Source organism: Somniosus microcephalus, chromosome 14 (assembly GCF_052327205.1).
Source record: "Somniosus microcephalus isolate GS21.2 chromosome 14, FLI_Smic_1.0, whole genome shotgun sequence".
NCBI lineage: Eukaryota > Metazoa > Chordata > Chondrichthyes > Squaliformes > Somniosidae > Somniosus > Somniosus microcephalus.
In genome coordinates, this window is record NC_141000.1 from 86424646 (window position 1) to 86439810 (window position 15165).

At 47.0% G+C, this 15165-nt stretch overlaps 1 protein-coding gene across 2 annotated transcripts in view; it reads right to left on the minus strand.

The window, feature by feature from the left end:
• The window catches only part of pla1a (phospholipase A1 member A), a 52431-nt gene that overhangs the window by 22784 nt on the left and 14482 nt on the right, over nt 1-15165 (minus strand). For both annotated transcript variants that reach the window (XM_086006863.1, XM_086006864.1), the window contains 3 exons: nt 12374-12482; nt 5908-6009; nt 4652-4744 (listed from right to left, as the gene is read on the minus strand). In XM_086006863.1, the coding sequence (XP_085862989.1) occupies nt 4652-4744; nt 5908-6009; nt 12374-12482 (304 nt within the window). The remainder of the gene's footprint in view (nt 1-4651; nt 4745-5907; nt 6010-12373; nt 12483-15165) is intronic.

Consider the following 15165-nt stretch of genomic DNA (forward strand, 5'->3'; position numbering starts at 1 on the left):
GGCACGCGCACGGGCCAGCACTGCAGCATGCGCAGCAATCTCCTGAGGCACAGACTGCTGGGCTGCTGCGGCACAGCGAGTGCCCCGGTGATGCCTGGCTGATCCAGCGAGTGTGGCAGCAGTTAGTGCCCGTGTGACCCTGGTCTGTGTCTGCATGACAGCAGCCAGTGAATGCACGGCACGACTGAGCACTTGGCTAGAAGCCGCCTGTGAAGCAGCGAAGTCCTGCTGACTCCTAGCCTGTGCTGCCGCGATGTCCTGCAGACTCCTGGCCTGTGCTGCATTGAATTGTTGCAGACTCCTGGCCTGTGCTGCACTGAATTGTTGCAGACTCCTGGCCTGTGCTGCCCCGAATTCCTGCACACTCCTTGCCAGTGACTCTATGGAGTCAGGCATCCTTGCCACTGCAGCCATGAGCTCAGTGTGCCTGCGCTCAGCCTGGGCGCCCATTTCCGCTAGGAGCCGCACCTCCTCTGCGCTCACCGTAGCAGGACTGGAGGCCGCACTCACCCTCCGGGGAGAAGGCCGCCGAGCTTTCCCACCCCTCCCGCGTTGCTGCAGCCAGCTGGTCCCCGGAGCTTCACTATCCTTCGACCCTTCCCCCCTGCTCCCCTCCAGGGAAGACGTGTCACAATCATGGCCATGGGCTGCCTCGGCTGAGGGTGTCCCTGATGGGCTGGCTTCCTCTTCCTCCTCCTCTATGTCTGACTCGGACACAGTGCCAGCTTGAGGGGCCGCCTCCTCACCTGGCGAGTCACCATCTGAAAGCAGGGAGGCACAAGAGTTGCTTTAGAGTGAGGACAGGGCGGCAGCGAGGGAGGCATGAGTGCTGCTGTGCGCTGCATTGGTTCGATAGCGGCAAAGGATGCTGGTGTGAGGCGCAAGTGGAAAGGGAGAGGTCAAAAAGGTGATGACCTTACCATTGGTGCCCAGAACAGGGTCAGCATCTCCAGTGGCGACAGGGCCACTCAGCCGGCCTGCCATGATCCGCTCCACTCGCTGCTCGAGGTCGCTCAGCTGTTTCAGGTCAGGACGGCCTCCCCCGGTCTGTCGCTGCTGTCTTCTGTTATGTGCCAGCTTGGCCTGCAAGAGAAAGGACCGCCTCTAAGCACAGTGTCAAGCCCTGATCTTGCCCGCATTACCTCCCATGTTCGATTAGCCCTGACAGTGTCAAGCCCTGATCTTGCCCGCACTGCCTCCCATGTTCGATTAGCCCTGACAGTGTCAAGCCCTGATCTTGCCCGCACTGCCTCCCATGTTCGTTTAGCCCTGACAGTGTCAAGCCCTGATCTTGCCCGCACTGCCTCCCATGGTCGATTAGCCCTGACAGTGTCTAAAGTCCTGATTGCGCAAGTGCTTTTCATGACAGTCCCATAGCTGCTGGATGAGGGCTGGCCATTAGGGCTTTCAGACCTGTTTGGCCATAAAGTGAGGTGCACATGCAGGGATGAGGAGGATACTGGAAAGGGTACTCACCCTGACAACCCGAGTGAGGTCGTTGAATTTTTTCCGGCACTGGGTTGGTGTCCTGCCAACCACGCTGTTGGACGTGACCCGGTTTGCCACATCCCTCCATGCTTTCCGATATTCGGCGGGCAGTGGCCTCATGCCACCCTCAGGGAAGAGGATATGGCGCCTGCGGTCCACTGCGCCAACCAGCAGCCTCATGTCACCCTCGCTGAAGCGCTGCGCTCTCTCCCTGGCCTTCTCCATTCTCCTGGGCGTGGAGCTGTTCCAGAAGCAGTGTTCAGGCCTTGCCTTAGGGCTGCAGTGTGCAGGGCGTGGCAGCCAAGCAATTCCACCCTCCCCCTTTAAGTGCTGACCGGTGCCTGACTGTCTGCCCTCAATGAGCAACTCGCCGCACCTGCGCTGCGCCCGCCTTCGGTGTTTGCTCCCCGGATCGCCGGCTTAGCGCCTAATGATAGTCGTGCATCGCCTGCTTTAGCGCAGCAGCAACCTCTTGGGGCGATGCAACTGAATATCGGCGAAGGTGGCGCTAAGTTGCGCCGGGTGCAAAAGTTAGCGAACGCCATGCTGTAGCGCCCCAAACGTGGCTATACTGAATTTCTAGGCCCAAGGTTGCGAACAGTGTGGTTCAGCCTCAAAAAACAAGAAAAAGTAAAATGAACAAGAAAGGCAATAGAAAATAAAGAGCGTGATTACAATGAAGGATAGAAAAGAAAAATAGAAAGATAAATAAATACAAATAGAAATTAATGTAATGAAGAAAATAACTATAGAAAAGAAAAAGAAATAGAAAATTAGACTAATAAATCTGGGAATGGTAGCATAGTGGTTATGCTACTGGACTAGTAATCCAGAGGCCTGGACTAATGATCTGGAGATATGAGTTCAAATCCCACTATGACAGCTGGGGAATTTAAAATTCAATTAATTAAATAAATCTGGAATTAAAAAGCTAGTATCAGGAATGGTCACCATGTAACTACCGGATTGTCGTAAAAGCCCATCAGGTTCACTAATGTCCTTTAGGGAAGGAAACTTGCCATCCTTACCCGGTCTGGCCTATATGTGACTCCAGACCCACAGCAATGTGGTTGACTCTTAACTGCCCTCTGAAATGGCCCAGCAAGCCACTCAGTTGTACCAAACCGTTGGAAAGGACAGCAGTTCAAGAAGGCGGCTCACCACCACCAAGGGCAATTAGGGATGGGCAATAAATGCTGGCCTTGCTGGCGACGCCCACATCCCATAGTACAAATAAATTTTAAAAAATTTAAATAAAAACAGAAAATGCTGGAAATACTCAGCAGGTCAGGCAACATTTGTGGAGAGAGAAACAGAGTTAACGTTTCAGGTCAATGACCTGTTCTGACGAAAGGTCATCGAGCTGAAACGTTAACTCTGCTCCTCCCTCCACAGATGCTGCCTGACCTGCTGAGTATTTCCAGCATTTTCTGTTTTTATTTCAGATTTCCAGCATCTGCAGTATTTTGCTTTAATAAAATTAAAGCCTGAAAGAGAAAATAAATCTGTGATTATATACAAATGAATATAAAATAAGGAGATATTTAGATTGCATGATACATGTGAATTTAAATAGAATTGTATAATTTACTCTTGTAATATCACAGCTACATCCCAGCCCTAGTGTTCCAAGATGTGAACCACTGGTCTGTAGTAAACACAGTAGCAAGATCTAGTGGTCAAAATTAGTACTGTATGGACATTACAGGAAAAAAAAAGACCAATTGGTTACACTAAGCAACAATTCAAGCTTGTCTGGCTTTGTTGATGTAAATTTTGCTGCCTTTAACTAAAGTGAAAGCAAAATAGGTCAAAACCAATGAATTATGCCACACCAGTGAAAAGATATTCACCTAAAAATTACTGTCGGCGATATTAATGGAGGAATGCTCAACACATTTATATGTCATTTCTTTGCCCATGATTATAGCGGGCAGAAGACTGTTATCCAAATGTGCTTGGTGCTTGTCTGTTAATATTGCTAAATGTATAGAAACCACTTTCATGCATTATTTGTCTCTCTTATCCTCAATGTTATTAATAATAGTAAATTAAGTACCTGGACCTGATTTTTTGATGTAGCGTAGGCAAACGTTTAGATTATACTAAAACATGTGGCATGTATTTAACATACACACAGACATCAGTTTTTATTAAATTGCAGGGACTACGGAATCTTATGCCAAAGATGACAATTGATTTAGGAAGTATAATGCAGATTGTAATGCCAGATTAATATTCTGGAGTTTTGCTTTATTTGCCCCTGGGTAGGAGCAGGGAGAAACTTTGCAGAACCTTTCCTCAGGAAAGAAAAGGGGTTGGTAGATGCATGACAGCTTTATGGGCCGAATAGCTTTTTGCTTCTATATTTTCTTACGTTCCAGTCAATGTGAAGTAAGTGAATGCCCAGGATAACCCTTAGTGAAGTCTTGTAGAATTTCACAACTTTATTGACTAAAAATTGTAAAATCCAGTAATATTGCATTATAAACAAGTGTTTTTGAATCTATAACATCTTTCAGGAATAACGCTTCTTCTCAGCCTCACGTAACTGAACCAATCATGTCAGTGAGACTAAACCATACCGCTTGGGGTCGGTAACCGACTTATCGCCGTAGATTTAGCACCCGGCGCGGAAGTACTGCCCTGGCTGCTAAATTCAGCTTACCGCCCCAGCGAGGAAGCGGAGCGCTATCTCCGGCGTTCCATTTCCTCTCGGGGCAGTGTCGGGGGCGCAAAGCACGGTAGCGCCGGAGGTCGGCGAAAAAAAATTAAATGGCGCCGTGGGTCGCGGCTGCACCTCCCTTTAATTAGCGCCCCGCGAGCGGAGGTTGGCCCGGCTTGCGACCCGCAAGGCTGGCACTGACACCGCCTGTGGCAGCCTCGCGGGATGCAGCGAATTTCTGCTATGGGGCGTAAGGGATTGCAGCGGGGTGCTAAGGGGTCGCGGTGCACGGCGATGATGTCATCGCCAGCAGCGCAGCGGCCCAGGGTGTTACCAGCGGGGGCGCGGCGCTATCGGCTAGTACCTCAGTAGCGCCCCGCTGAATTTCTCTTTACGCCCCATTAGCGCCCCCTGGAGGCACTAACGGCAGGCGTAAAGGAGCCGAATTTCGCTGCCTACATGTTTAGGAATGCAAAGTTCAGTATATTAAAATGTTACCTGAGGATAAAGAGAACCATGTACAGCCAGGCTGGTCTTTCCCATCATTCAGGTAGAAATCAATATGCCCAACTGGTCGAGAAATTCCAAAGTCTGTAAGTTAGCAAAATAATACATGAATATTTGGATTAGCTAGTGGTAAGAAAATTAGAGGAAGGAAATACACACACACACTAGTACTGGGTATGAGGTATTTGTTAACAGAAATGGTATGAAGGGTTGACAATCGATACTCTGCAGTTATCAGACTTCTATACAGTGTTGATTTTCCATGTTGCATTCTATAAGTATCATTTACTGCAAAATCTAGAGTTGAGGTTGCTGTTTGATAACTATTTTAAGTCTGTCCTGTTATAGTTATGGAAGTACAGGTCTACAAATACAATGATGGACAAATGCTCCATAGCAACATGCAGCTTTCCATGACCTCAACATCTGCAGAACGTGGCTTGGACCAATCGGGAGCAACGCTCCGGGGCAGCCCACACTCAGCTAGTGAGGAGGGTGCAAAACCCGTGCAATCTCTTTGAATAATCCAGCAGCTTCCAATTTTTCTTACCATAGAAGGTCATCCTACTTGAGCTACTGAAAAACGAGCCAAAGAGGGGTCATCACTCATTCCCAGAAACAGGCCAACAATGTACATTTATAGCTATAGAGGCTTTGGGAAAACATACACCAAACATAGAGAGATGAAACCTCACTTATCCCAGTTTGAACGAGAGGGGGCAGGCCCAGTTAGACACACACAATCGCACTTTTGAGACACAAAGAATGTCATCACACGATATGCAACTTCTATATGACATGGCCATCTCCGCCAGCCATATATAAATGCTGACTTGGGGGGGAGTGGGTGGCCCACATTTCCCTCTCGGACGCTCTTGTTCCCACTGCTCCTGGGACTTTCTGGTGAAAGGTGCTGGTAGGCCAAGGATGGCGGTGGTAATGGCCCAGATGTGAAGAAATGTTGGGAGAGGACCAAGTAGAAGCTTCTGCTCCCTCCAGTCTTGCCCACCACTCACTTACCTGAATGGAATAAAAATCGAGTGGGTTCTACAATGGGCGAGCGATCCGTTCCATCAGATTACCACATGGGGTGAAGACAAAAATTTACCCCAATTTCTTCTTTTACCAAAGATACTGCAGTCTTTGTTACTCGCTCTGCCACCCAAACTCGCTCCTGATACAAAGAATGCTAAATGTGATCTTCTAGACTATACCGAGGGGAGGAGAACAATACATTTCACACTTACAGTCAGAATCACTGTGAATGGCTTCAACAAATATTGCATCACTAGGATCAAGGCACTCATCAACACTTGCCTTTGAAAACTTGGGCCCAGCAGGATCTAAACCTAAAAATGAGAAATAGGGAGAAGAATGAGATATTTTAAAAAGCTGGAACTATCATTGTTTTTCCAGATCCACGTGGAAAGGACAAGTATTTTAATTATATTGTATTATATTGAATGTACAGCACAGAAACAGAACATTCAGCCCAACTGGTCCTTGCTGGTATTTATGCTCCCACTCCTCTTCATCTAACCCCATTAACATATCCTTCTATTCCTTTCTCCCTCATGTGTTTATCTAGCTTCCACTTCAATGCATCTACTCACCTCGACTACTCCCTGTGGTAGCGAGTTCCACATTCTAACCATTCTCTGGGTAAAGAAGTGTCTCCTGAATTCCCTATTGGATTTATTAGTGATTAGCTTATATTTTTGACCCCTAGTTTTGGTCACCCCCACAAGTGGAAACTGTGATGAAATATATGCCTTCATCAGCCCATGTGTTTTACCTGTGTGTTTTACCTGCTTGTATTGTGTGAACCACCCCCTTTTGTTCCTATTGTGTGTATTGGCTACGCCCCTGTCTTTTGCCATATAAAGGTCTCAAGAGCTGTATGAGTCATTCCTACCAGACGAACCTGATGTGGGAAGACCTGTAATGCTGCAATGTTCTTAGTGATTAAAAGCCTTAGTTGAATCCTTTAAACTCCTTGTCTTTGAGTTATTGAAGGCACATCAGAAACATCGGCCGCGATTTTCCCAATCTGGTTGGGTCTGTGGTGGGCGACGTTGGTGGCGGGTCCCGGCCCCACTCCTGTCTCCATCCCGGCCTCCGACATGACTTTCCCTTGATTGGGCTTGTTAAACCCGCCCAGCGATTTCCCCAGCCAATTGAAGGAAGCTGGTCTGATGACGTCTTTTGATGATACGTCATCAGCCAGTTTCCTTAAAGGGACCATGTGCAAATTTACTTTGGCATTTATGCTGTCAGTGTTCTACAGCATTGAGGTGCTGCAAACACTGACAAGCACTGCACAGAGGTGCAGGGCTGCACCCAGGCTCTCCCATGACTCCCTCCATATGCTTATGGAGGGAGTCACAGCACACAGGAGGTTCTCTTCTCTTCCAATGGGCAGAAGAGACCTCCCCAGGAGACCAATGCAGCCTGGTTGCACATTGCACAGGAGGGCACAAGCAGGGATTTCGTCAGGAGGACCAGGCTGCAGTGGCGCAAACCTTTCAATGATCTCAGTAGATCACAAAACGTTACTGCCAAGCCACACTCAACCTCATCCTGCTGTGTCACTCATCACATCCCCAGCACTCTGCCTTCCTTACCCTACTCCTGCACATCCTTACTCACACCAACTTACCTTGCACCTCCACCCATCCCTCTCTATCCATATTATCACTTCTCCATCTCACTAGCCCACCCTCACCCTAGTCCAATCATACCAACTGACAACACACAAGGGTAGGCGTCTATGTTCCCTGTAAGCTGCATGTGCGCGGCCATGCAGCAAGCTTCACTGGGCTGCACAGTAAAATAAACGGTCCTGCACTCAGCTCTGGCTCACGGTGGGGTTTTAATAACACCGCAGGGGGCGTAAATAACACAGCAAAAACAGCTCCAGCCAAGAAAAGGATCTGATATGGGAAAGGAGGCGGGGCCTCACCCGCTCCACCAATCAACACACAACCTTCTGTGACTGGCGTCGACTCTAACCAATAACAAGGGAGCGGCGCCTGAGGTTGAGCCAATAGCAGGTGAGAGGGGGCGGGTTTGTGAAGATGATTGACAGGCCGGCAGATCCCCGGGCCGGAGCAGGAGCAGGAGCTCACCAGGGCAAATGGGACTGCCCACTGGCAAGACACGAGCAGCCAGAGCAGTGTGCACAGTCAGTGAGGTTTCTCTGTAACGCTCCCGTGTTCTAGCATTTAAGACTTGCTTCCCTCCCACCGCTTACTTCGACATTGATTGATATTAAAGCATAGTTTTTAAAAATAATTGATAGATTTTTTGCACTGAACAAACTTTTATTGCAAAGTTTAATGTGCACAGAATCTGCATTAAAACGCTATTGGAATAAATCCTGGGCCAAACACAAAACCATGGTGAATACCCTTTGGTTTAACGGCAGCGGCTGGCCATTAAACTCTGATTAAACTCAAAGGTTAGTTAAATGACACAACCCCCTCGCCAAAATTCATGAATATTGCTGCTCTCCTTAGACCTTTGTACCGCTAGTAATGGCTTTCAAATAAAGCAGCACTTTGTTATGGTGCTCGAGTGTGCTGCATTTCACAGAAAAATCAGAAAAAAGCCAGTACAATTAAAGGTTCACCCGTCTCCACCAGCCTGTCAACCGTTATTCTAAAAAAAATGCCACATCTAATTGCTTTTATTTAGTAAACCGCTGGAAATAAGAGAAGAAAAAAACGTTTCTGAAAATTGAGAGCGAGATAAGCGGCGCAGGGATAGTCAATGTCAACGAAATAACAACAGAAAACGCTGGAAAAACTCAGCAGGCCAGGCAGCATCCGTGGAGAGAGAAACTGAGTTAACGTTTCAGTTCGAAGACCTTTCGTCAGAACTGGAAAAAAAGCAGGAAGAGGGATAGATTTTAAAGCAAGTGGGGGCTGGGAAAAGGGGGAGGGGATGATAAAACAAAAGGGAAGGTCAGAGATAGGATAGAAAGCAGGAGAGATTAAGAGACATTGAGAGATATTAAGCGATATTCAAGGAATAAAGGATGACTCTAGATGAAGTGTGAATGGCCCTGGCAGAATGAAGGACAGCTGCCATGTGGGAGGCAATGTCAACGTGCTGGTTAATCTGCCTTTGATTCTCTTGAGTCTGATTGGCATAGTTCAGAGTGGATGCAACAATCAAGTTGGACATTTATTAACCAGGGCTAGAATTGGTGATGTGTTTCGATGGGGCTTCAATGCAATCAACGTGGAAATTTGAATTGCCGCACCTTCCCCCAACTCCCTCCCACCCCAACAAAAATGTTATACAAAATAAAGCAATCAAAATGTAGAAAAGCAAAATAAAACCAGTTGGAAAAAAGACAAAATTCATCAAAAGACAAAATAAACCCATCGAAAATGAAAAAAAGCAAAAACAAAATAAAAACGGCCAAAAACAAGATAATAACCTCAAAAAAACAAAATAATAAGTGCTAAATCAAAATTTATATGGTTAAAAAATGTTTGATAAAATATTCTTTTTATGATGTCCATTCCATTTAAGTTTGTATGATACAAGTCTGGTGTTACAACTTTATTTCTCACTTATTGTGCAAGTTTGAGTGGGATTTAGAGACAGTAATAATTAAAACATACGTAAGAAAATAAAAAGTAATAAATTGCCTTAATGCAATGAACAAAAATAATGAGAGATCTGAATTTTCTGTTGTTGCTGCTGTTGTTGGGTAAGGCATTGTTGCTGATGTTGTTATTGTTGTTAACTGCCCATGGACAAAAATGTTGCGCTCGATGGAGTTTGTTGCATTGGTCATAGGTCAGCACTTGTGTGTTTTAGCCAATGTTCATGTGAAGTTTCTGTTGATGTGCTGTCAAACATTGATATCTTTATTTTCAACAGTTTGCGTTGTTGGATAGATTTGTGTGCACCTTTGGAAGTGGCTTAGTGAGTTGCAGTGAATGGTGAGACATAATGGTACCACCCCCCCCCCCCCCCGCAATGCTGATGAGTGTGAAAGGAATGGCTTGGGCATTGTAGGGAAGCTTTATGGTATTGGTGTGGGATAGTGCTAACCTGGCGCATCATGTGGCAGCCAGGGTGTACAGTGTCAAGTGAAGTAAATCCGGCTATGGTGAGGCCATCCCTGGCGTCATGGGCAGCAATGTGGTCGGGTGCTGATGCCCTCTGTCCTGTGCAGCATCTGTTGATTGTGGAAAGGATTGGTGTTGTTGTTGGTGCTCCTGGTGCTGCTGGTGTGCCTGGTGCTCCTGGGCTGGTGTTCGGGCTGATCATGGTGGGATTCTGAGGACCAAGGTTAGAGAGTTTCAAGGGCACCCATGCTGATGGAATAGATGGCAGATGAAATAGAGATGATAGAGGCGATCTGTCAATGGTGGGAGAGGTAATGAGGTCAGACTGGATGGAGACTTGTGTAAAGACATGCTGCATTCTGAATCTGTAGTGGAAATGCAGTTTAGAGAAGCTAGTGGCTAAGGGAACATTTCTCAATTAGCTGGGAGCCTTGATGTGACATGTGAAGCTGTCAACTCATCAGCTGAAACAATGGCAAGTGACCTCCAGCCTCAGCTTCACAGATAAGGTTTAGGCACAGCGGGAAACCAGTGGGCGACCTGTCAAATTCAAAAAGCTGGAAAAAAAAGTATTGTTAAGTGGCTGTAAACAAGCCACTAATGATTTTAATTGCCTTTTCTGCTGTTGCTTGTCGGGTCTGCTCAGCGTTGGCAGACCTGACATTGGGAAACTCCAGTGTGTGCATTTTGACAGCGGGTTCCCGACTCGGCTGACCCACCACCCATCCTATCCACTGAGTGCTGGCAAAATTCCGGCCATCATCTCTATGTCTACCCAATCAAACCCTTTCATTATATTAAAGACCTCTATCAGGCCAGCCCTCAGCCTTCACTTTTCTAGAGAAAAGAGCCCCAGCCTGTACAGTCTTTCCTGATAGGTCTAACCTTTCTGTTCTGGTATCATCCTTCTCCAGTGCCTCTATATCTTTTTATAATATGGAGACCAGAACTGTGCACAATTATGGAGACCAGAATAAATAATAACTCACGGTATATTTTGGACTGAATAATATTGTTTCTGTTCAAACATAAACTGGGCACCAAAAATCAGATTTTTAAAGTAAAAGTTAATTTCATCCACTTACCTCTGTGCTTTATGATGCAGAGGCATTACTTATTAAGGCAACTATGGTTTACAAATAATTTTTATCATTATTGATGAAAACAGGAGTGTGTATTGTTTCAAGTTACAAAATATCTGTTATATGCTTTCATTTTAATTGCAGCTCACTATGCCTCATAACACTTTATAGTACCAGATAAACCATACTTTATTTACCCTAACAGTATATAGCACAGCTGTATTCAGTTGCCTTGAAATTGGGCTATGTAGCATCCGTTCTTTAGGCGCTACATAGCCTAATAAGGCCCCAATATGGCAGGCAGGAAGTGTACGGCCCACCATATTGAGTAAGGATAAACAAGAGGCATCCTTTACCCACGCCTGAAGCAGGCGTTAGGGCCTTGTTTTGCATATGCAAAGGACCTAACGCATGCTTGAGGGTCCCGCTCCAACATTGGTTTGCCGTGAGGCAGCCAGCGCCATCTGGGACTGCACCAGTACTAAGGAACCTGGCCTTAGGATTGCCTGCAACAAGGTAAGTAACATTTCTGAATGTGGAGCCGGGAGGAGTAGGAGTGCTCCTCCTGACCCCACATTACAGGAACTGTGTGTCCCCCACCACATCGTTGCCGCTCCTAACCCTGATTTCATCTATTCCTGACACCCCCATCGTCACTGCCCCGACCCCTGTTATCCAACCCCCATGATTTCCGGCACTGACCCTTGCAATCCCCGACACTGACCCTTGCAATCCCCGACACTGAACCTCATGATCCCCAACACCGACCCCCACGATCCCATGACACTGATCCCCAATACTGACCCTCACGATCCTGGACACCGATCCTCGCAGTCCTCGACACTAACCCTCCCGATCACTGGCACCAACCCCCATGATCCCCAACACCTACACCCGTGATCCTTGGCCCCCGACTCAGGCCATGACCCATGCCCCGATCCCCGAATCCCATGCCGCCTTTTTCCTCACCCCCTGATTCTCGGATCCCGGATCCCCAGCCCCACATTCCCTCGGCCCTCTCTGATCCCTGATCCAACCTGGTCCGACCAAACCGATGGACTCACTTACCTACTTATGTGAGGGCCGCTGCTGTTTGCCGGTGGGCTGCTGCGTCGTGCTGGCTCCTTTATAATGAGGCCCAAGGCTCCATATCTGGGAACCTCAGATCTCAGCATTCTGGCGTAGGGAAAGGACCCTGTGCCCCCCACGTTTCCAAAAATGGGTACGCTCGAAATTTTTGGCTGTTATCTGTTCATTTATCTTATTCATATTTGTGATAACTTTCTATGTGCAATTTGGCTGCCACAGTTGCCTACATTACAACAGTGACTACACGTCAAAATTAATTTATTGGCCGTGAATTCTGTCCTGAAGGTGTGAAAGACCCAAAGCACAAGCTTGTTCTTTCCAGTGTTTTTTGGTATTGATATATGTACCTGCAATTTAAAGAAAATATAAAATGGAAATAGTGGCATATTCCTTCATAAGTGAAGCCTTTCTCACTAAAAAATAGGGTAAAATGGATCTTCCATGTACATATTTACCTGTGATTCGTCCTAGTTTGCCGTTGAACATGCGACCCACAAATCCGGCCACATGTGCCCCTAGACTGATTCCAATCAAATGGACAGAATCCTCTGTGCTTCCATGTGACTGAAAATATAGATATGGTTAATTCATATTTTCATCATTTTAACTACAGTGTGAAAAAATAAATATATTCTATTTATGAAACACCAACGGCAAAGACCTTTCTAACCTTGCTGCATATTGACAATAGCTTATATTTAATGTAGAAAATGCCACAGGCTGTTTACATAGGAGAAACATAATGTTGAGCAGTAATGGTAGAGTTAGCAGAGCTGATCAAAACTGTGGTTGAATAGTTAGGTTGTGAGGTTGAGGCACTTAAGGACAGAGTTCCAGACAGTAGGGCTGAAGGTTCTGCTACTAATGATGGAATTGAAAGAAGAAGGGATATGTAGGAAGCTTGAGTTAGAGGACCAAAAGATATGGAATGGAACATAACATTGGAGGAGGTTGCAGAGGTAAGGCAGGGGTAGGATTTTGAATTGAATGCCTTGGGGAACAGGGAAGTGGGATTTTCGTTTTATTGGAAACACTATCGACAGAGTTAAAAGAAAATTACCCATGTTGAGTCTAGAGGTAACTGAAATGTGCATAAGGGTTTTGGCGGAAGTGGGGGTAAGTTAGGGGTGGAAGTTCGGATAGGATTTGATGTGCGACCTATGGATAAGTAGAGAGAAAAAGCAGCAAGCAAATAACAAAATATTTCACTCAAGTATTAAAAAAAGATTTAATGCACAGGAGAAAATATTTTATTGTAGCTCTAAGTGAAATTAGCACATGAAGACTTTGCGTTGACTGTAAATACAAAATGGCTGGTGTCTGGGCTAATACATATCTCCAAATGTATCAGAGATCAAAGTTATAGGCCAGAACTTTCCTTAACGAGTTGGGTCGGGTGCATGCGAACCGCGTGGCGGGTCAGTACCGCGATGTATTGATCAGCCTGCTCCTCAGAGGGACTTTCAGTTAATGGCCCCTATTAAGGCAGTTATGCGCGTTTCCCCAGCCCTATTAAATGGTGTGGGTCTGATGATGTCAGCGATGACTCATTTCCAGCGGGGATATTTAAAGCAGCCTTGGCCACGTTGCATTTGAAGGTTGACCTAGGAGTGTGAGGGGAGGATATTGAAGGATCTTGATATTGCTGAGACTTGTAAACATGACTTCCCAAGGATAGAGGGCCGCACCCAGATTCTCCGATGACTCCCTACATATTCTTGTGGAGGGAGTCAGAGCATGCAGAGAGGTCCTGTTCCCTGCTGATAAGCGGAAGAGACCTCCCCAGGAGACAAAAAGAGCCTGGCTCCAAATTGCTGAGGAGGTGAACAGTAGGGATGTGGTGAGGAGCACCTGGGTGCAGTGCCGGAAGCACTTCAGTGATCTCATGAGATCAGGACAGGTGAGGGCAAAGCCACACTCAACTTCATCCTGCTGTGCCTGTCATCACACCCCCATCACTCTGCCTTCCCAAGCCTACTCCTGCACACCATTACTCACACCAACATACCTTGCTCATCCACCCATCCCCCTCTCTATGTACATACTCATATCCTCATCTGACTAACCACCCCTCACACTCGCCCTCATCCTAATGCAATCATATGAAGTAACACCACAGAAGGAGGCCATTTGGCATTGGCACCACATTCCCTCATAGTCACCATCTACAGATGTAACCCACAAAATCCTTATACTCATGCCAATCACTCTCAATCAAACTTCTCTTCCTTCCCTCCTTGCCCCCCCCCCCCCGACCCCACTGTTGAGCCGGAGGAGGAAGACGACTCCTCAGAGGAGCCTCCAGCCTCTGAGGGTGCACCGTCAGCAGACATGAGTGCAGCCAGCAACAGCGCAGATACGCACACCTCGGTGGGTCCCATGTGAGATAGAGTAGTGTTGTCACCTGGTGTCTCACAAATCACAAGTGAGCAAGAGCAGGTGGTGTTGACAGAGACAGCAGTGGAGACTCCTCGCCGGAGGGCGCAGGACGCTCCAAGCTCTGCTCAGCTGCATGCAGACGCTGAGCCTCGGGGGCCATCGAGAAAGAGGGCGATCCTGGCGGGGTAGCAACAACTGCAGGAGGCTCTGGCACAGTCACAGGAGCAGCAGTCTTTGGCGGGACCATCAGAGGCTCCAAAACCCAGAGGACAGCCGCCAAAAGTGTCTATGCAGCCGCAGCAGGGAAGTGAGCAGGCTACCTCTACCTCTGCTGAAGCCACAGGGGTTGCACCTCGTAGAAGCACGCGTAAAAGAAAAATGAGACAGAAGTAGATGCACAATGGTCAGCACATGGATGTTTAAAGAAGTGTTATTGTTAAGAATCCATTACTGTTATGACACATAGCAAAGTATTTATTTTCACCAATTTCCGGTCATGCCCATTTGTGTCTGCTACTTTGGAAGTGGCTTAGTGACTTCGAGTGAATGGTGAAACATAATGTTACCTCCAGCAAACATAATGTTACCTCCAGCAAAGTGTTAAAGGAATTGCTTGGTCATTGTAGGGATGCATTATGGTGTTTTTTTGCGGGGGGGAGGAACTTGGCATAGCACGTGGCAGCCATATGGGTGCATTGCGGGAAGTTAAGTAAATCTGGCCATGATGAAGCCACCCCGGCCTCCCGGGCAGCAATGTGCTCGGGTGCTGGTGGCATCTAGACCTCAGGTTCCTCTTGCTCCTCCTCCTCGACTTCCAGCTGATGCTCCTCCTCTGAAGAGGCTGTGCACTCAGTGCTTTGCTCCTCAT